Source organism: Ambystoma mexicanum, chromosome 9, assembly GCF_040938575.1.
Source record: "Ambystoma mexicanum isolate Mex_15411 chromosome 9, UKY_AmexF1_1, whole genome shotgun sequence".
Classification (NCBI taxonomy): domain Eukaryota; kingdom Metazoa; phylum Chordata; class Amphibia; order Caudata; family Ambystomatidae; genus Ambystoma; species Ambystoma mexicanum.
In genome coordinates, this window is record NC_090931.1 from 1,289,758,004 (window position 1) to 1,289,780,625 (window position 22,622).

Consider the following 22,622-nt stretch of genomic DNA (forward strand, 5'->3'; position numbering starts at 1 on the left):
TCCAGAGACTTCACACTTGAGTTTCCTACCCAATCCTCCACTATGGTTGTATGGGAAGATTTCAGGTTAAACATACTCAACATCTTTGCCAAGGCCTCAGCGCCAACGGGACCCACTACACTTTGAAGAGCCACCAGGGAACCCTCAGGAGATTGCGACTGCACGTCCAAGAAATTGGCCCCACCTCTGATGGACCCAAATCCAGTGCTGCATCAAGTTGACCTGCTTCGCGACTGACGCTGGTTCACCCCACCTCAGTGCCAAATTCCCTCAGGCATACAACCAGCTTCCTATGGACAGATTTATGTTGAAGGTCTCTGAAATATTAGACGCAGAGGCTAACCCTGTCCTTTTTGGAACCCCTATGCTCCTGGGAAGTGATGGTTTTCCCATATGAAATTTATGTTCTGGGTGAGGATCTGCTAGAACTGGCCTCAACACCTCCCCGGAACTGGACATTTTACCAGCACCGTCTACGCAGAAGCCTCATGCTTCCTTGCAGAAGATGATGGTGTAGGTTGTTGACCCACTGGGCTTGTCGGCCCCTACCAGAGCGAAAGTTCAATTTGAGTTCCACAGACATTCTGGATGAGGGCCCAGAGAGAGAGACCTTGCTATCCTTTAACCCAACGCTGTAGCCCGCAGTGTTGGAGGGCTGGACAAACCCAGTCTCTGCCCCAGCTATGCACTGAGGCCTGACAAAGAAGCATAGTCTGGCAACTGGCAACTTCGGATTTGGTGTTCCTTTCCATGCATGCCTCCCCAGAGTGCTTGTTGGTCCGGCTGCGACGACCAACCTTAAAACATCCTCTTTTCTCTCTCTGCCCCAGACGGTGAGAGCAAGATTTTGGATACATGGGGAAGCAAGGCGTAATCTTGAGGGTGGTAAATGCTACTTTCACCTTAGCCAAGTTCTCTTTTGGCCTCTGTATTGTGCACTCTGAGGAAGAGGAGAAGCTGCCGGTGGGTGAAAAGAAGGGCTTTGCCGCCCTAGTTCAGGATGGCGGGGAGGCTACACGCCAAACATTGCAGTGACATCTTGAGACAGCAGCTTGCGTGGAACGTGCCATGGCCACTGGAACATGAGGAGGCATGCCTTGTTGCAGACTTTGCTGCTTGACCCAGTCATTCAGGCTAAGCTCTTAGACCAACCGTTAGATGCACATAACCTGCTTGGAGGGTATCCAGTGATAATGATGCTGCGAAAATGGCCGCCAGGTGGCAACATTTCCCTAAACATTGACCCTCCAAACAATCAAACACTTTCCACAAATATAATAGGATTGGAGGTAATATGTAATTGTATCCCTTCTAGAATATTTAGGGAAAGAATGTTGGGCGTCAGGAAGAAAAAGTTGCCTACCCGGCGGCTTTTTCACTGCGACATTATCACATGGAACTGTTTGGAGGCAAGGCTGAAAACTCTCTGCAGAGGTTTGTCTTCCAAAGCGTGGCAAGGGCGAAGTGCCTTTGGGCAAGGATAAGCCATGCCGTTCCTCCCAGGGGAAGAGGCCAGGGAGCTCATACAAGGGGGATCAATGCCCCTTCGTCCTTAAGTGCAAAGTACCTGCAAATAATACTTGCAGCACAACACCCTTGTGGGGGAAGAGATTCCCAGTACAAAGTGGTATAATGCCACGTCCAACATGTGAAGCCATTCAGGTTAAATGCCCCCCAGACCATCCTGCTAACAGCCCTCCTTTGCCTTTGATTCCTCTACTGATTGAGGACGTTCAGCCGCTTCTGGTGAAAGGTGCCTTACATATGTACCACGTTCAGAACAAGGCTGGGGCCAGTATTCCCTTTACTTATTGGTGCCAAAGAATGACTGAGCCATGTGTCACATCTTGGATAAGAGGCCTTTGAATTTGCACCTGTACAAGCACATGCTCAAGATGGTCACCCTGGATACCTACTTCCATGGGCCGATCCATCCCACACAGGAAATATGAGATTCGTGGTGGGTTCTTCCCACTACCAATTCAAGTTCCTGCCGTTTGGTCTTTCTTCAGCGCCCATGGGCCTTACCAAACTGCTTGCAGTGGTTGAGGCTTGTGTCAGGAAGGATGGCATACATGGCTTACTCTCGCTGGATGACTGGCTCGTCTTGCTCGCTCCCCAGACAAGGTGTCGGCACATCTGTACAGTATGTGCAGCCTGTTGCACAGTTTCGGCTTGTCCCTGAACTTCCAACTGTCTCTCGGCCAATAAATATTAGACGGCTTTGCACTATCTGATCTTAAACTCTACCGAAATAGAGGTGCTCTTCTTTCTTATCAGATACTGACTCGTCTCTTCCCCTGCCTATCCAGTTCCGTCCTGACACTCTCCCCTACACTACTTCAGCTAGAAACCTCAGTATCATCTATGACCCTTCTCACACCTTCTGTACTTTCATCTCTAAAACTGCAACAGCGGCCCAGCTCAACCTCCTAAAAATTAGGAAAATAAGACGCTGCTTTCCTTTCAACAGCACCAAGTATCTCTTAACCATTCATCTTCTCTAAACTGGACTACTGTGCTAGCATCCTCTTTAGTCTCCCCCCAACTATGCTTTCTGTCCTCGCAACATGATCATTAAACTGCCTCATTTTACACCGACTTCCTCGTAGCGCTTTCGGAAGGATTCTCTTTATTGAGAAATTCAATTTTAATTTGTCGCTATGTCGAGCCTTCAGGATTCAAGCGTTGGCGAGACTGCAACTTGAAGATGTCCATCACTGACCCAAGGAACACAACATCGAGCAATGCGGGTCCTGTCAGCAAATGAACCCGCAGTCGATCAAGCAAAGGTCCGCCAAATTAACGATTGGGTGGCCTCTGTCAAAGTCTCTGGCACGTTCAACTGATAGGTCGTCGGGCCACGACACCAACACCCCCGTGCCTGAGAAGGAAGATAGCCAACCCAAGTAAGTGAAGAAGTGAAGTGCTTGCACTCTTCTAGTGGGTCATTCCACTCTGTAAGGCTCAGGTGATCTATCCTTAACCGCGTCTATAACTAGATTAAAATACCCAATTATTATAGGTTCCACAGCAAACTCTAACAATTACTGTATGCATCGTTAAAAAAAAGTTTGTCCCTCGTGGCCATATTTCATAGCAAGTGTAATGATATTCCTCTCCAATTCCCCCCTTTGCTAATATGCAAAGTAAGATGAGCGTTGGGGGCCTCCCCCTTTGTTTTAGCTGTAGCAATGGCGTGAAATTGCACAGGAAATGTATTAGATCTGAGCTTATTATCTTGTGTGAGTAAATGTCTCTTGAATACACACCAAGTCAGCCTTTTCTTTGTTTAAAATGTGGAATAGCTTAACCCTCTAGTTACTCGAATTCAAACACTTTGCACTAGACGTTAATAAAATGATGCACAACTCTAGTTGATTATAAAACAATATGGGCCACTTAGCAATCCCACATTCCTGCTTCATGTCTCAATCAATAAAACAGTAATTAAAGCAGTAAGTTGACTAGCAAAGAAAAGATAAATCACCCCCCTAAAACCTACCCAACCCCCACAAACTTCCCATACCCCCAGAACATCATTCAGCAACATGTAAATAGGGCCTGAAACAATCACCCTGAAGCTTGTTAACCATGCGAAAGAGGCGAGGGCCGACCAGAGGGAATTAATAAACCGACATCATCCACGTTTTGGATGCCTGGCCCTGCCGCAAGAGAGGAACCACGCCCACCACTATCATTTTAAACCAGTGACCACAGCAAACTCATAAGTGGGCTGTATAGTCACCCAAAGGACACTCCTAACCTGTGTGCGTTCATTCTAGCTAATGATGCCAAGATCGCAAGAGTAATAAGTGAGCATGTACCCAGGTGCCGCAAACCAACAACAGTGGAAACACTGCCAGGGTAAAAGCACAGTCTAAGAATATTAGTTATTTTTAGCTGTCATCCCCAACAAATCGGTCATTGGTGAGAAAAGATTCATTAGGAGACTTGCATGTGTCCTTCGTGAGCGTCATCCAGCGAAGCGTCTGCTCGTTGTCGAGAAGTTTTCACCTTCTATGGGGGTGTACTTCACCCAGCTGTTGTGCACAGACTGCTTAATCACCCTAAGCAAAGAAACTCCTTCTCCCAAGTCTGTACACCTATAGTGCCCGATGAAAAACAGACTGAATGAGAAATGCAAATCAATTTTTAGCAACCCTTGCATCTCCAGAAATAACCTTAAGGAATACCTCTTCTGAAGGTTCAGTGCTGTAATATCTTGATATATTTGAATGGATTGGCCTCCTTATGGGATTGTGCAGTGTTTCCACAAGCATCACATGTCTTCCTTCAGTGTGTATTTCTGATATTTCATGATCACATCTCTTGGAAATACCCTTTTGGTCTTTATGCAGCACATCAACTATTTGGAGTGACCCCTATGTCCAACTCTGGATACATGACTTGGAAAATAGCTTGTTGGCCACTCTTTGCGATTGGAGCCTTCGCTCCCTCTGCAAGGCTGCGTACTTGCAAGTTTTTGCATCTACTTCTGTTTTCATGTTCTTCCTGGCTATTAGCCCCATTCCTTTCTTCAGGTTTGAATGGCCATGTTCCAATGCTTATTGCATATCCTGCACATTTCCATTTACAAGCTGGTGAGCCTTGTGATGCGTATCATGTAGTGCCTCGTCAAGATCTGCTGTTGTGTCTTGACTTTTATTTCCCTTTACCAGTTTGGAAATACCTTTCAGAGCCGTTCGGAATTCCCACATATCTGATTTAGTGAGCGGTGGCAAATCTCCCCCACGTTCATAGGTGAGGGGCTTCCCTTTGCCATCCTGGTTATTTGATTGGTCAAGAGGAATTAAAGGAAAAATGATGTTAGAGTCTGGGGTGCCAGTGGTATGAGCTAGGGCAGTTTAGAAGAGGCCTGCTGAAATTGTGGCTGGTATCTTTGAGGATGGGGAGGACGAACGGGACAGTGATTGATCTAATGTCCAAATTGTTTGCAGTATTTATAATGGGGTTAAACTTACAATTGCAGTGCCAGAGCGGTATTAACACCATTTTGTGAGGACGGTGATTCTGTGGCTAGTTGTACGATCGGCACTCCATTTGCATTGTTGTTATCCTGGGGTGCATAATGGTGTATTTGAAATGTTTGTCCTGAGCATCATCTTTTGAAAAAAATCCCATTTGTCAATGAAATGTTGTGCTACCTGTAAAACCTCTTCCATTGTCTTGCCAGTGCATCGAATTAACGCAATCTTAATCTTGTCTTCAATTGGTGCAAGGAACCTTGGACAATGGTATTAACTAGAGTCTGGGGTGCAGTCGCTGTTGGCGCATTTTAAATAAAATGTTTGTCAAAACATATTGTCATGTGCGAAAATGCACTCTGCGGGCATGTGTAAGAGGAGCGTGGTTGGCTGACGGACCTTTTAGCCGTGTTGATTCTGTCTATTATTATCTGGTTATAACGTTTGTGGGGGTACTTTGTGCCGCAGATTGCAGGGATGTAGCAATAGGTCGGGTTAAGGGTGGCTACATCCCTCTGCAAGTGCTCCAAGAAAAAGTTATCTAGTTGCGTATACAGTTGTGTGTCCAGTTTATTAAAGCAACATAAACGGAACTATTATTTTGTAATTAACAAAGCCAGATATATCATACGCTGCGAGCAGTTTCCCTTCTTTCTAATTGCTTTTATACATTTTGTTCCAATCTATATATTTTGGCAAATATTTGGGATAGTTGTGAAGTTTCTTGCAGGTAGTTTTGGGTTCCTCTATGCTTGCATTTTTATCGAACCAATTCAGTGCTGTTGTCCAGTGGCGCCTCTGCATGCAATAATTGTGTCAAATGGGCCATGTTGGGGTTCTAGTAAACAGGACATCAGAGAGGTCGGCCCAAGAAGCAGAAGCACCAGCAACCAGGAGCACTGAAGTACCTAACCAGGTTTACTGGCCAGCTCAGGGGGAGAGCGAGAAGCATCTAATGATGAGAAGCAGTTCCATGATGGGGATGGCGACTGGAAACTGCCCAGGACATCCCAAGCCTGAGCTGAGGCAGGACAGCATCAAGCTAACCGAGGTCCAAGGTCTGCAAACTCCCCACCTTCAGGCACTTGGGCCAGAAGCATTTCCCAGGGAGACAGGACAGCGAGAACCTCCCATGAAGGAACAGCCAGTCTAGCTAGGAGAATGGCAGGAAGCGAAAGAAGAGCTCATGTGATTCGACCAACTTTGATGGAACTTGAACGAGGACAAAAGGAGCACGTGTTCTGCCAGTATGGCTACACCAGTGTGCTCTGAAGCTGTCCACCTTCCGTTTTACAGGAAATCTGGTATAGATATGAGATACACAGAGGGTCTCCCACTAATACATTCATTCAGGGGCTGGCCTAAGCCAGCCCACCAATCACATGATGGGGCAACAAACGGTTTGGAAGCCATTCAATGATGCTGCCCCAAATCTACCAGACACACTGGCCCACCCCCACAGGGTGTAGACTTGGAATCTTAGAGGACTTTTAACCAATTTACGTCAGTATAAACCCCAACTGAGGGTGCAGGGGGCGGCTTAGGTTAAGATGGAATAGGACGAAATGTCAGAAAAAAATTATTGACCCCACCAAAAGACCTAAAACACACACCACGAAAAGTTCTAACTACCAAAAGTTCAAACTTTTTGTGGTATGTGTTTAGGTGTGTTGGTGGGGTCGGTATGAACATAGTTTTTTTAAAAGGCTGCAGGGGGGTTTGGGGGTGGCCCCCCAAACCCCTGCCAGAACATAACCCCCCCAAAAAAGCTGGGGGCTCTGGGGGTGTCCCCCCGCAACACCCCGTTCACTATAGTAAACAGTATAGTGAGCACCCCCACAGTACACCCGACAAAAGGAAAAAAAAAAGAAGAAAAAAAAACAGGGGCTGCGGGGCAGTCCCCCGCAACAACCCGCTCACTATACTACACAGTATAGTGTGCGGGTGTTACGGGGCAAAACCCTGCAACTGCCCGAAAAAAAAAGGAAACTACCCTGCGGTGCCGGTTCCCGATCACGGAAGTGAAAGGGAACTGGCGCTGCAGGGACAAAGCGCGTCTTAAAAGGTAAGTAGGCTGTGAGTGGGGGTGTGGGGATGGGGGTGTAAGTTTGTAGGGTTTTGAAATGGATGTTTGCATGGGAAATCTACAAACATTTTGTAGTACGTACATTTCCCATGCAAACATTTGCTTCGTGGGTTATTCCACCTCGGAAATTTCACGTAGATCCGGTTGAGAGCCATTTGTAGCCTGTCTCATGTGCCACATAGACAAAGGAATTACCAAAAATTTGATGGATGTAGGACTTAAACTTTTTTTTTTAAAGCACTAGTTCCCAAAGGCTACCATCTAGGAGCATTGGGATACTAATACAGTAAGTAAAAGGGCTACTTGCATGTTGTAGCCAAACTGAATCAAAGCAGCTACCATCCAACTCCACAACAGACTATAAGAATCACCCTAGGACCACAATGCTTCTCTGCCCTGGTACCCATATTGACTACTACGGTGGCACATCATAAAAAAGGTTGTAGCGGCTGAGCTCAAAAGGGTAGGAACAGAGGTACGGGGGCTTAGAGACTTGTTATAAGTACTGCCGATGTCACGTCCAGGGTCGAGGTCTAGCGTGGCCGAGTCAAGGTTGATCAATGATCGACGTAGAGTCGTACTACGCCCCCTGTTGAAAATGTTTTCGAGCAGCTGACGCTGCAAGGGCCATCTATCAGACGAGGAATCTGTGGGAGTAGAATTCATAGACAGAACATTACGATAAGTACTTTCTCCGTAGCAAACCGAATGAGTTTGCTTAAAAAAGGTAGTATCGCTACAAGATCACTTTTATAGACCAGCATCATAGCCACATAATCCCCTTTGAGTTAGTTACCTTGACAGTTTGTAAGTGCACCCCAGTCGAAATTGTGTTTGCTACTTTACTTTATTTTTGATAAGTATACTCTGCAATTAAATAAATGTAATATATGTATGTACTAAACCGCAGATCTGAACTAATTGTGTACAGTTTCAGTACTTGCAATGCAATTGTGCTGAAAGTCGTTTTCTAGTTGCTTGCAATTTAGTCATCTGATTGTTTTTGAATTGCTGAGATAGTATTGCGATAATCGAAAGAAGGAGATGAGTAACTATTTTCTTTGTGACTCCTAGATTTATGCTCTCGATCTTCAAGTCCTGCTGTGGCCTTGTGGCTGCTCGCCATTAACCTGCTTCCACTGCTGGCCGGATTTCTCCTGTGTGCACACCATTGAATGAAGGGGCATGATCTTGGAAGATTTCTTCTGCGAACTCCATTAAATGAGCAGAAATGTGCTTGCACGTCGGCAACAATGTGGTTGGATTCCTCAAATAGTAGCACGGCAGCCTTGGTGTTTCAATTTGCCATGTTATAGGAGATACCGTTATGTTTGTGGTGTCACTCGGCGGACGAGTCCTGCAAATATAGGAAATGAAGTACATAAAGACAAAAAGACATTTTAAATGCTGCAACGATTTGCGACTGTCTGTCAAGTGCCAGTATTTTGTACATGAAACCAGAGTGTCAACAGTGCAATAGTTTAGTTTTTCTTTAATACTTTTGGGCTACAAAAGAACTACTCATCTGTGACGCTATCTGCTCCGCAAGCGGTGTACAAACGGGTACCTCAGCCCTGAAGTATGTAAGCAAGTTATTTTCCTCGACTGTACGCCTGTCTGTCAACATATTTCTGTTTTTATTTTTAATTCATCTTGATTATCCCCTTTTTGATCTGACGTAATGATGCTCTAGCGCTATCCTCACACCCTATGTTTGCACAGATCCCACCTTTCTCTTGGGATTACATTGGCGGAAGGCTACTCAATGTGGTGGTGACACTTAAATTCAGATTCCAAACCTATTCTCAGAGTTCTGCAGAACTCACAGTTTAGAGACACTGCAGTACTAAGACCAAATTATATGGTGGTAATGGAACATTTTGTCCAATCCAAGCTAGCCCTAGTCTTTGGTTAAGACTTCAGGGTTAGGTTGACCAATTCTGGGAAAAGGCTTGACTGCCCCACTACTGCTCCAGAACTGTGTTCCTACCGACTGGTGCACAGGTGATGAGTCTATCAAGTGGTGAGTTCCACTCTACAACATACATGTTGGAGAATACGCTGGGACTTTTCTTCTGAAGTCAATTTGAGGTCTTGTCTATTGGTAGGGGTCTTCAGTGATGCTCACATATGACATTCATACAGCCCTAGTGAAAGGCTTACAGAGTGGCCCCCATTTAAAGCCATCCAGGCTTGTAACCTGAATCCTACACCTTGCACCAATAGGGGTTACTCATGTTCACACATAGCTGTAGCAATGGCAAAACAACCATTCTTTCCAAAAGAAGAAAAATAAAAATCAACCCTTTAATTGAAACTAACGTTTCCCTCGTCGGAGTCTTCTATCACTTTATACCATGTGTGTATCACTCTCCAAGCCTTAGTAATATAGGCAATCGTTTCCGAAGCATATACAGGGGTGACCCCTCAACACCAAGCACATTCATTTGATTTGACAAGGTCCTCTTTAGGCAACAAAGATTCGAAACATTTGAAAACAAAGACTGCAAATTGAGCAGTCGCCTCCTGTTGGAACTTCCCAGAAGTGGGACTCTATGCTAATTTACCTAGGCCTTTATATTTAAATATACATTTTCCGAGGGAATCTTTTTTTAAGGGAAGCAAAGCAGCTTAGCTCAGAATGAGACCTTCAAAAATCCTTTTTCTGACTCCTTAGAGAGCAAAGCCAAGGGAAACTTCATGCAAGAATTCCCTGTGCATTATGGAAGCTCATCGATCGCTCCCAGGGGAATATGTCCAGAGGTGAAAAACTGTTGAAAAAGAAATAGGGTGGGGGTAGTTACTGTTTGCGTCATCTGTAAACCTTCGGTCTTGTCCTGGAAGATATTAATACATTTATTTTTTTTCATTGGTCCAAAACAAGGCCACAGATATTCCCAACAGTAGGACCGGGAGCAGTCTCTAAGCGCAGGACCAGGATTCAAATCTGTGTTTTGCTTCGAAGACAAGCGTGTTGCCCCTGGCTACCCTCCCGTCCCTGTATATGAGAAACTTTTCATACACTCAAGTTTATTTTATCTTGAACATTGATGTGGATTATGGGAAAGTGTCTACTTTGACGCTCCTAGTGCTAGTCTTCAATTTGCACATTACATTTTCAGACTTTCGGTGCTGTGGTGCTTACATTTCTGGATCTCAAGCTCTGCTGAGACTTATGGCATCAACCTGACATTAAGGTGGCATTTACCTTCTATACTAATATACTGACAACAGTTGTGAGCGTTTATATTCTCCCACGTTATAAAACACATACAGTTGGTCCTACTCTGGGCTGTTAGACAATGAAGGTGTATATCTTTCACGAAGTACAATGCATTGCTTAATGTTATATTATTTAAAAACAAGCCTTTTACCACAGAACCAGGAAGACACATGCTCTATTCTGGATATACAATAAGTACCATGTGCCTATTTGATTACCACCTAGCCGCCTCATAGTGTCAAAGACTATGGTTACGTCTGGTTCAGTGTCGTACCAGTTTTCTCCATTTGATGTCAAAACTGTGACTGATGCAACTCTGATTATGGACATTGTGGATGAGTACCAAGGAGCATGAGTGTGGGTGCCGCACCACATTTCTTGTATAGTCTGCATAGGAAGCAGGTTTACCATTCATCTAGCTTTTGTGGTTAGGCTATTGGGAGAGAAGATGGATTCGGACATAAAATGGCCTTTATAGTCCCAAGTATTTTGCAGATAAATTGAACACGACTAACAATTTAGCAATTTCCACATTTTCACTTGAAATTTGACAATACCAAAATACTAGTCAAAAAGTTCTTAATCCTTGTGAAATTTACTTTTTTGTAGGCCAGTCATTTGTGCTTGTCTTACTGACATACATACGCTGTTGACATACAAACAGCACACATTTCTCCTTTACCTCTTATTTCACCGACTTTGCATTCCATTTGTGGCTTCACATTGGAAGTGTGATCTGCTCAGGTTGTTTTTCCTTTCAGTGTGTTTTAGAATGTGTGTGTAAATTAAAATATTCCAGCCATAGCTAGAACCTGATGAGGTAGGAAAAATGCTGAATTTCACATCATCTACAAATCTATATGCCCCCAAGGTTCATAACGCAACTGATGCCAATGTGTGTGCTGTCCAGTATGAGGATGTTTTTTACTTGGTGTCTAGAGCTTACCCTTTCCCCAGTCAATAGGAACACAGTTCTTTAGCACTAGTGGGTCTTAAATTGTACCTGGAGTTAGCTGGCCAAGACGCACCATTTGCTAGTACCCACATGTAAATAGGAAAAAAAAAACACTAAATTAGGACCTTTTATTTTTGTCCTAAGTGTAATTAAATGGTTAAGCCTTTGAAATCTGTATGGACATCCCCACGGACTTCCCATCTAGTACAAAAGTTATGTATCTTTTTTTTTGTTTTTTTTGTTACTGGGTTACTGGGCTAGGAGGCAATACACGTTCAAGACTGGCTATTACATAAAGAAAATACCTCATGCCTGTCCCCTGATCCTCTCATAAAGACTTTTCCCCCATAAGTACCGTTAGGTTAATTCCTGTATTAGATATGCCGTGAACACTGGGGGAAGTGCCCGCAACTAAAGCAGAGTGTATCCTTGCTGGTCCCAAAGCCATGCATACATTTTGCAAACAGGGAAAGCTGCGGATAGTGAGCGCAATAGGAGTTTAAAAGCTTAGAGAATGTAACATGTATATACGAATTATGTGCATGCTTCATTTGTCATCCATGCACCTGTGTCCTTAAAAGGTATATGTGTATGCACTGGAAATATGCGTGACCAACATCACAGTAGTTTAGTGGAAGCTTTAAACTTGACAAACCCCTGGCCCTTTTGCTCTGGAAATTGCAATAGTCATTACTGATAGTCCCATTTTACACTTATTGCAGCGTCCTTATATTTATTTAGATTTGTTTTGCTTATCAGGAATGTTTTTGTTCCATGGTAAAATTGGTCGTTTCTGTTTACAGGCTATGACATTTCGTGATAGGAAATGCACTTTTTAATTGATAAAACACTCTTGTCCCATTTTGAAAGCAAATACACTGTATTTGATTTTTATTCACCATGATACCTTTGGTCCACTGCACTTTTATCCTACATCTGAAATCGTAGGCCAGCTTCAAATGCATCCCGTGCTGTCTCTTGCGAATGGCCTCTTCATGTATGGTGCACAAACATAGAGGCATGCATTTAGGATTCTAGTACATTTTAATAGTATAAGGAACAGAATAGGGTTGAATGGTAGTGTCAAATGCTATGGTACAGTGTCTGTCTGCAGGAGCCATACCCAGCTCTCTTGCCTCAACGACAGCAATCAACCTTCAGTTTAACTGCAGAAAATAGATTGTACTCTAAGGTTCTTACATAGATTAACGTTGTTTTACATGGTTTCGCCTATCTTACGTAGTCCATTAAGCTTCACCTTATTCTCTTTGCACACTAAACATAAACAAAGTTCAAATACCTGGTAGCTATACGTTTTTTTTTGTAATGTTATAACCGTTACCATAGTAAGTTACACACCAAGCAAAGTTAATGAAAATCGTTTTTTTCCTTTCTTCAGTGTTCACTTTTGTCTGTTAAAAATACCCCGAGCCCACATAGCACCCATAAATCTATATTGAAGTTGTTCGCTCAGTTGGGGTTCATTTTCACAATTATCAAACCAATTAAAATTAGAAATAGGGCATCATGTACGTTTTCCGAGATGTTATGTTGCCTTATACCGCGCACCGCTACCACCCAGGGGCAGTCTCTATGCGCTCACGTGGCTCTGCAAGAAAGACAGGATTGGTTAGTGAGGGTAGATGGATAGAAATTAACCCTAAAATTATGAATGCTGACTGAGATAGCATGGCAATTAAAATGTTTTATTGTAGAGCTAGTTTATTTGAATTAGTGGGAATACGTACTTTGTTGTTCTCTCAAAACCATGCAAATCATAATTTACTTTAACCTCTGAAGTTGAACTGTTTTTGTCTCCATGCAGTTAAAAGAAGATTCATTGTTGCACATGCAAAAATGTACTTAGCGTTTCAGTGAATTACTGATCACTTTTGTAAAAATCACAAGTACACCTCAAGTTTGACTGCTTAATTGCTAACAGAAAAGAGGTAGAGTTAAGCATTTCAGCCATAGTCCACAAGCATAAATCATTTCAAAATGGCCTTTTTGAGCATTAGAGTACTTGGTTATAATTTAAAAATAACTTGTTTTGGAAGTCCTAACATGTTTTGTAAAAGGTAATTTTTTGGTCTGCTGAAAAGCATATTGATAATTTGCCCACTGTGCAATAGGTAGTGGCATCCGTTATGATGGTTTTTATACTTCAATATATTTTATTTTATGACATGCGTTTGCACTAACATTTGTTATGCTAGTGATCATTTGAAAAATATCTGATGTAGAATCTATTCTGCTTGAACTTAAGCCCCCAATCAGACTTACTCATACGTCCCGTCCCCTTTCCTCCATACTTGTGGGACATTCTGTCCTTTGGGACGGAACCAGAGCACTTTTGTAAAAAATCATCAAATATTTTAGTTTTTGTCCTTTTATTTCTACGCGGGGAACCGCACGTGGCTGTAACCCTGCCCTCCTGAGCTCTGCATCGCCCTTCAGTCCTTTTCTCTGTGCGGTCGAGGCTGGACGCACTAGCATCACAGGGATTTTTTTTATTTTTATTTCCTTTATCCTTCCTTCCTGCTCCAGTTCCACAGTCATCTAGTCCTCCGTCTATGCCGGAGCGTCTGGGATTCGTGTCCTGTTCTTCATGCGAAAGTCGTTTCGCGAGGGCGGATCACCACTCTCTTTGCCTAGTGTGTCTAGGCACGGAACATAGTTGGGATTTGTGTTTTTATTGCGATTCCCTCTCCGTCCGGGCACTCCAGCATCTTCTTCAGTGGGAGGAGGTGTTTCAACGCGTTCCTCCACTGCATTTTCAGCTCTCCTTCCCGGGGTCTTCTAGGACTGGGAGGGGCTTGAGTAGCTCTGTTACCAGGGGCATCCCTGAGGTGCCCAACAAGGGGCCTAATAGGCACACCAGAGGTTCCTCCGAGGGTTCCCGCAGTGGGCTTGCCAAAACCGGACATTGTTTCCGAGCTTTCCCTTTTGGGACTAAAGTTCAGCCCAGTTCTTCTGTGGCTCTGGATACTGGGGTTTGACCTGAGGTCTCCATTTCTGGAGCTTTTCACACCGAGTCACATCTCGAGGCCCCTCTTGAGGGAGCTAAATGTCCCGGGTTCCATTCCGTGGTTCCCCTTCTTGGGACTAAATCCAGTACCGACAGAGTTGAGGGATACTCTTTGAGAGTTCTGTCGGTGAGGTACATTTCTCAACCTTCCCGCGCTCAGAGTCGTGGTGGTACCATGTCTGACGTGGGGGCAAAGAAGGCGGTCACGCACCTCAGGCCTTCGAGAACCGGCTCTACCGAGGTTCCTCCATTGGAGGCTAATTTTGAGGCAGTCCCTGGGATGTCCAGTAAACACCCTAGACCTGCCAGGCCGAGGATCCTTATTTCAAGGCTAAAATGTCACATAAGGGCCCTGACTCTCCTGAGGAGACCGTTGCCTCACCTTTGGCTGTGACGCAGTTCACCTCGGGTGTTGACAAAATGGCGGCTCAACCTCCACGGCAGCCATTTTGTCTACCCCTCTTACCCCACCGTTCACTACGGCTGGTTTTGGGGGGGGAACGGGGGATTCCTTTTGGGGCTGAAGTTTTTTCCACACCATGTGGATAACAAAAACCTGTTCCGGCCTTCAGTGAATTGACACGCTTGGGCACCACTGCCACATAGTCTCGCTACCTCCTGCTTCCGCACCCCTGACCTATGTGGACACAGCCGGTGCAGGATCTTTCTGGCAACTGTCCTCATTGAGTTCATGGGGGTATGCCCCTTCCGAGCGGCCTCGGCCCACTCCAGCGCCTAGACCTTCATCTGAGGATGTGTTTTTTGGGAAGTTTCAGACGCTCGTGCACTCTGATCCCATGAGGGGGTACTTTAAGGGTCTTTTCAAGGAAATGTATCCTGAACCCCCTGTGCTGCATTCTGCCCCGGCTATTCCTTCACAGGCCACAGTGGTGTCACCTCCTCGAAATCTACCTGCTGGACCTCCTCCATCACTCCCTCCTCTGCCTTCGCTATCCCCAATAGAAAAAACTTTGGGTGCGCCGCTAGACAACACTTTAACAGCTGAGGTGCCACGTGCAGCGGATCAGCCTTCTGTTCCCACTTCACTGGATGAGGGCCAGGCAGACCAGGACAGCGATGAACAGCCCCGCTCTATCAGAGCATTCCATGACCGGGTGCTTGATATGATGGCCTTGCTTGATATTCCAGTCCCCGAGGCTCGCGCTCCACAGGAGGGGGTGCTTTCTGGAGCCTTTACCCTATCACCACAGGAGCACACCGGCCTGTTCCTCCAGAAGGACGTCTTGGCTGAGGCCCGCAAGGTCTGGGACTAACCCCATACTGGGCTGTATCTCATCAAGAGGATTGATGCTCGATACAAGCTTCATGCCTCGGAAGATACAGCCTTGTCGACTTGTCCAATCCCATCAACGGTTGTGGCAGCAGCCATTCTTCAGTCCAAACCGGCCTCGACATCCTCCACTGCAGCAGCTCAAATCCTCTCCAAGGAGGACAAACTTATTGACGCAATTGGCAAGAAAGTATTTTCCAATTCAGTGCTCCAATTTAGTCAGGTTAACACCAAGCTCATCTTGGCTGTGGTCAATGTCAGGCTGTGGAGGGAGCTAGCTGATTTCCAGCAATGTTTACCTGTGGTTAGGCTAGAAGACTTCAAAGCCAGTTTGTTGGACGCCAGAGTGTTGGCCCAGGATCTACTGGAGGTTGCGGCTCACCACGTAGATACCTCTGCTCAAGGCCTTATGGTTGGGGTTGACATTTCCCTCCAAGCGTGGCTCTATGCAACAAAGTTCTCAAAGGAAGTGCAGGACAAAGTGCTGGATCTTCCCTTTGATGTTAAGGAATTGTTCCATTCTTCCAAAGATGAGGAACTGTCAAAGACTAAGGCGAGTACTCAAACTAAAAAGTCGTTATCAGTCCTGGCGAAAGCTCCAGCTAAGGCCCTTTACACACAGCGGTCAGGGTCCCAAACTCTGTCCTCCTCTGGGTTCAGGGGGTTTCAGGATCCCTGTGCATGCTGTTCTGAAGCTCCGGTTGGCGGGTCCTGCCATAAGCAACAACGGTAAGGTGGCCGGTTTTTCTCTTGCCCAGCAGCCTCCTCTCCAGGGACAGGTAATCTCCCTGCTGACAAATCATCCAAATTATAAATTTTGTCGGTCGCACGAGACTCCGGTGGGAGGACGGATTTTGTCTCATCTGGCAGTGTGGCAGACCATCACCAAAGACCGATGGGTTTTGTCTCTCGCTTGGGCGGGCTTCCGTTTCCCCCTACCCAACCCTTCAACCCTCCCTTCCAGCAGACCGGGTCGCCCTCCCTCAGAGCCGAGGTACTGAAACCTCTAGACCTCAGAGCTGTGGAGCCTATTTCCTTCAGGGAGCAAGGGAAGGGCTACTACTCGCATCTGTTAACAGTGCCCAAACCCAACCAGGCTGGCCTACGCACTATCCTCAATCTTTCCCAGTTCAGTCTTTCTCTTCCCCAAGAGAAATTCAAGATGATCACGCCTTGCCAAATAGTTTTCTCTTCGGAAGGGCAACTGGCTGAGCGTAGTAGGCCTCTAGGACGCATACATGCACATTCAGATTTGAAGTTCTGCATCGGAAATATCTGCATTTCTCCCTTGGAGAGGAACACTTCCAGTTCTGTGTGCTATGTTTTGGTCTCAGCTTGGCACAGCATGTCTTTACGAAGATGTCGGTCATCACTTTCCTCAAACTGCAGGGAATTCCTGTATATCCATATTTGGATGATTGGCTCCTGTGTAGTCTTTGCCCACAGACGGCCTTGACCAATCTTCATTCTCTCCTTCAGCTCCTGTTCCATCTTGGACTGTCAGTGAATTGGCGGAAAGCATCTATGACGGTCTCTCAAGACCTGATTTTCATGGGTTTCTGTTGGATTATGGTAAGTACCAAGGTGTTCTTAACGGCGAACAGGATTGCAGACCTATCAACCACGTGTCAGCTTCCTCCATTCCTCGCACGTGATGGCCTGATGGTTCCAGAGACTTCTGGGTCTCATGGCCTCTTGCGTGCTAGCTCTACCTCTTGCACGGCTGAAGATGAGGCATATTCAGCTAGTTCTTCGGAGCAGCTGGTCTCAGGCAACGGACCCGGATTCCAGGATAATTCCAGTTCCATCCTTCATGATGGCCGACCTATAGTGGTGGTCTTCGACCAACAACCTTTCAGTGGGGGCCCCGCCCACAAGTGACGGTCACCACAGACTCCTCCCTTCTGAGGTGGGGAGCAAAGCTATGTCACCTAGAGGTATTCGACCTATGGACACTTCAGGACAGGCTGTTCCATATCAATTATCTGGAACGCCTGGCTGTGTTCCTGGTGCTCAAAGCTTTTCAACCGTCCATCACCAACAAGGTAGTCCATGTTCGCACGGACAATTATGTGGCAATGTTTTACATCAACAAGCAGGGTGGCACCAGGTCACCTCTCCTTGTAGACCTAGCCATACGAATTTGGGACTGGCCCATCCAGCACAAGGTCTAGCTCCAGGCTGTACACATCCTGGGTCACATCAATGTAACTGCAGACTCACTGAGCCGTCAGTCGGCAGGCAGTTACGAGTTGGAAATGAACAGTGATGTCCTCTCCTGCATTTTTTGCCAATGGGGCATTCCCGAAGGGGACCTCTTTGCGACTCTCAGACAGGAAACTTCCTCTTTATGCATCCAGGGACGTCCTCAGAGGGGCCTCCTTGGGTGACGCCCTCGAGATCCTGTGGCACAACTTGGAGGCTTATGCTTTTCTTCCTTTGCCTCTGATTCATCGGTCACTCAGCAAGCTCAGGAGCGCATCAAACTGCACTCTCCTGTTCATAGCTCCTTGGTGGTCAACCAGATTCTGGTTTTTGGAACTTCAGCATCTGTCGATTCTTCCTCCGATCAGATTGCTGCTGATTCCCGACCTCCTTCACCAGAGCAATCCCCAGCTGTGGCACCCCTCCCCACAATCGTTCAGCTTGGCGGCCTGGTGCCTGAATTCAGATCTTTAGCGCAGTTGAATCTGTCCGAGGACACAATGTGCATTATCCAGGTGGCTAGGAAACCTTCTACGAGGGCTCAATATAGGAGCAATTACTCTGTTTTTGCCACTTGTGCTTTGCTAAACAACTTGATGCCAGGCACGCTACGGTTGACACTGTTCTATCCTTTGTGTCTCACCTCGCAGCTTCGGGCATTCATGTTCTGCCTTGCAGAACTTACTTAACTGCCTTTGCGGCCTACCTGTCCATGGACTTTTTCATTGACTAATCCGGTCATTAAAAGACATTTTGGGGGACTTCTTCATCTCGCCCTGCCGGTGCGCTCCCCTCATCCCAATTGGGATTTGCATGTGGTCCTCACCGCACAATTGTTTTGAGATTTATACCTACAAGAGCAAGAAATAATAGGCTCCAAGGCCCTGAAGAAGGATTCGGGAAGAATCCGAAACGCGTTGGCGAGACACTAATCAAACCATCATTAGTGGAGCCCATTAGGATGTTCATTATACTTTTCTTCTTGTTTTGTTAAAAATGTGTAAACTGTGATGTTTCTACATTTTGTTGTGTGAAAGATGTAACACGACCTATCACTGCATTATTAGATTTTCTGCTATACATATTTGTAGTTTGTGTAACTATGTTTGAGGAATCTCTTTTGTCCTTTTCACTTTAAGATGATATACTTTTGAAACAATTATTGAGTCTCAGGACCTTTATTATTAACTGAAGCATCTAACTGTCTGGACCTATTTTAGACCTTTACTGAGTATGAGTGTATATTTTGGTACTACTAATACAGCCGAGGCTGTACATTGAACAATACTTGAACATAATTGCACACGAATGCACAAGAAAGAATCGATCATTTTTGCCTGCATCCCTCGGTCCATTTGAGAATCATTTAGGGATCTTTTATCTCACAGGTGTGCATAGAGGAGTTAACTGCTGGAAAACAGGTTTTGTTTTCGTTTCTCACTGCGTTATGACATAAGCCATTTGAACCAATGGCCACCACCGATCTTAAATACCTTTCTTGGAAGGTTGCCTTTCTGGTCGCAGTAACATCGGTGAGGTGAGTTAGTGAGCTCCAAGCTCTTTCCGTGGAACATCTGTTCCTTACTTTCTACAAGGATAAGGCTGTGCTTCGCTCTCATCCTTCCTTCCTGACTAAGGTGGTTACTGATTTTCACTTGAAACAATCAATCTCCTTACCTGTGTTTTTTTCCTAACCCGCCATCGGATGTCAAGAGAGTTTTACACAACTTGGACGTCAGGCGAGCCCTGAAGGTCTACCTCGATAGAACTCAGAAGCTCCTCGCAACTCTTTCTCACATTCGGAGACCCGAAAGGGAAACTGGCTTCCAAAGCAACTATCTCCCGATGGATTGCCTCATGTATTTCAGATGCCTCTAGCATTCGAGACCTTCAACCTCCAAAAGGCATCCATGCTCATCTTGTACGTGGCAAAGCAGCTGCTGTTGCCTTCCAAAAGTATGTCCCTCGGGAGTCCATCGCAAAGGCAGCTACGTGGCCTTCCCCATCAGCTTTTTGTAAGCATTACTGCTTACACCTGAGCTCCAGGGCCGATGCCCAATTTGGCCAGGCTGACCTTAAGAACTTATTTCAGTAAAGGGGTCTTCCATCCACCCGTAGTATCTGTGGTGTGTGCTTGGGAATCTCCCACAAGTATGGAGGAAAGGGGATGGGATGTAGGAGTATAACAAAGTTACTCAGCGTAGTGACTAGCTTACTCCTAAGTCAATAGTCCCCTTTCCTCCATACGCCCGCCCGCCGTCCCCTCTAAAAAGTAGCCTCTATTATTGCTTAAATGGCCTCAGACCTGGCAATAGAGAAGGACTGAAGGACAAAAACAAAAATGTTTGATGCTTTTTTACACTGAATGCCCCACAAGTATGGAGGAAAGGGGGCTATGGATTAGGAGCAAGGTAGTCACTACGGTGAGTAACTTTGTTATTTCCAGCAATCATTGTTTGTTCCAGATGTAAACTTAGTTTGGTATATTGGATATGCAGCGTCTTTATTAACATGGTTTTGCAGAATGGATCATGATTCCACATTGTGCTGTTGCTTATAAAGATGTGGACAAAGATCACATTTGACCATAAGTTGTTTGTTTTATATGGGACATTTGTATGTACAAGATGTAAAAGGATACAAAATGTTTCTTAAGTGAGTTGCGTTCAGTCATCTTACTGTATAAATAACTATGTACTGCCTGGTAAAACCAAGATTGATAAAACATTGGGTACAGAAATGTAATTTACTTCAATAACTAAAGTAACACCTACTGCAGAGTTCAATTACTGTGATGAAGAGGATGCTACTATCTTTAAGGAAATGGTGTATTCTGCGTTGTGGTCTGTGTGAAAAGTATCTTAGGTTTTTCTTCATCCCTTTTCTTTTTTCCTATTAGTTTAAGGGTAACCTATGTTGTTATTGATAGTTACAAAATGAACACCCATTTTGTGTTTTCCCATACATGTGTATGTCCATAAATTAATATGTATTCAGTTAGATTGATTTCTCTACTACTATGCAGTGAATACGTCTTGCTGAAGTGGTCAGGAATATACTTATTGTATCATGGTATGGAAAGATGAGCAGTATCTTCCAGTCCTCCTCCGTGATTTCTGCTCATTGCGAATGGGACAGTATTTTGCCAATGATCTCTTAACATAAATGCTTCTCGGATGTATTGAGTAAAATATAGAAAGAAAGCGCCATTTAAGGATTCATTGCATAACATAAAATGGACTAGTCTCTTGTTGCAAAGACAGTGCACATGCAGAGAACCATATGAAACCCTTCAAATGAGCAAATATTGCACAGAATATCCACATGCAGACAATCTCTGTAGTGCACAATTCATAACTTGCATTTTTGCATTTTAACATGGTTTAGAATGCCGTGATATTAGATTGTGAATTGTTGACTTCAGAGCACAGTCGTTATTCATTCAGAAAATGTGAAAGTAGAGAAGCAGTATTACCTCGTTTTTTATTTTCTAGGATGAAATACCAGTGTCTTGGATGTGTGCTGCTCTTTATCAATCCTGATCGTATTTTCTTTACCATTTGTTTTCATGTCTGTCTATGTTGCCCAAGTCAGATATTGTTCTATGATTTTGGTATGCCGTTTTAGCGGAGCGGAAAAACAGCTGCTTCATTTTATAACTTTCGGTAGTCCTAGCCGATTGCATTGTTTCAAAGTGTGTCAAAAACGCCATTTAAACAATTATTTCTTCTTTCAAGATAAAATCGCACATTGGTGTTTTTGTGGCAACGGGGGGACATAAAGAAAAACTGATTTTATGGGAACGTCCTGATTGAACTTTAAAAAGTTATCAATTGTTAAACTTAAGACTACTCTAGGATTTTGTACAGTGTTTTAAATTACCATTTATATATTTCCTAATATTTGTAAGACAAGATCTAAATACACTGGTATTTAAGCTAATGCTCGACTCAGTGAGTCTCTTTGATCTACTGTTCAGGGTATACACCGCAGATGTGCAATAAAAACTGTACCAAGAGCACGTTATCTGCATACAGAATAAAACTAGTCTGTATGTCTGGGGGCAAATATTTTCAACCAAGTTACTACAATAACCTGTGAATAGAACAAGTTTCAGGAAGTGTTTACCTTTTTGTTACAAAATGTACAACAGTTATTTTACAGGCGTTTACATTTTGGTTTGACAAACTGTGCTTTCAAGGGCTATCTTGCGTTATTTAAAGACTGAAAACATGTATAATTTAATTTGCATTAGATGTATTGTAAGTGACTTGGGACACTAATAAAATCAGTGAAACAAACCTTTCTCCTTTTTTCCTAGATTGCTTCGTGACTAAACAAGATGTATTAAATGCACAAGGTGGTTAGTGAAATGTTTATTTGTGTGGTGCTGGAATATACACACATTAAATTCAAATATAGCTTTATACTTGCTGATTACTAAGTAATAACTTTTTTTTTACTTTACAGATGTTAAACAAAATAGTTTGATATGCTTAGATGAGGGAACTTGTATGATACTTTGAAGTTAGAAAAAACGAACATTATGGTTTAGTTTTCTTTATAAATTGGACACAAGGTAAGCCTTTCGCTGGCAATAATGTAGCAATGTCACCCCAAATGTATTTTTAAAAAATCTGCTGTATTGTGTACATAAAGGAATCTATGGGCATGCACGTCCTTCGCAATGCCAGATGTGTGCAAATCCTCACTGACAAAAATCATGGAACGTCTTTGCTCCTATGCCTTGTGCAAGAAATGTTAACTAGCAGACATACATAAGGAATTTCTCAGCGCAAAGACTTTGCTACATTTTAACCACCTCCAGAATATTCTGGATTCGGGG

The 22,622-nt window shown here is 44.4% G+C and overlaps 1 protein-coding gene across 1 annotated transcript in view; it reads left to right on the top strand.

Moving 5' to 3' along the window:
* Nucleotides 1-22,077, top strand: part of LMLN (leishmanolysin like peptidase) — a 951,783-nt gene extending 929,706 nt beyond the window's left edge. Inside the window, exon 17 of the mRNA XM_069616633.1 lies at nt 8,149-22,077. Coding sequence (XP_069472734.1) covers nt 8,149-8,249 — 101 coding nt within the window. The 3' untranslated portion in view covers nt 8,250-22,077. The remainder of the gene's footprint in view (nt 1-8,148) is intronic.
* Nucleotides 22,078-22,622: the final 545 nt, after the last annotated feature.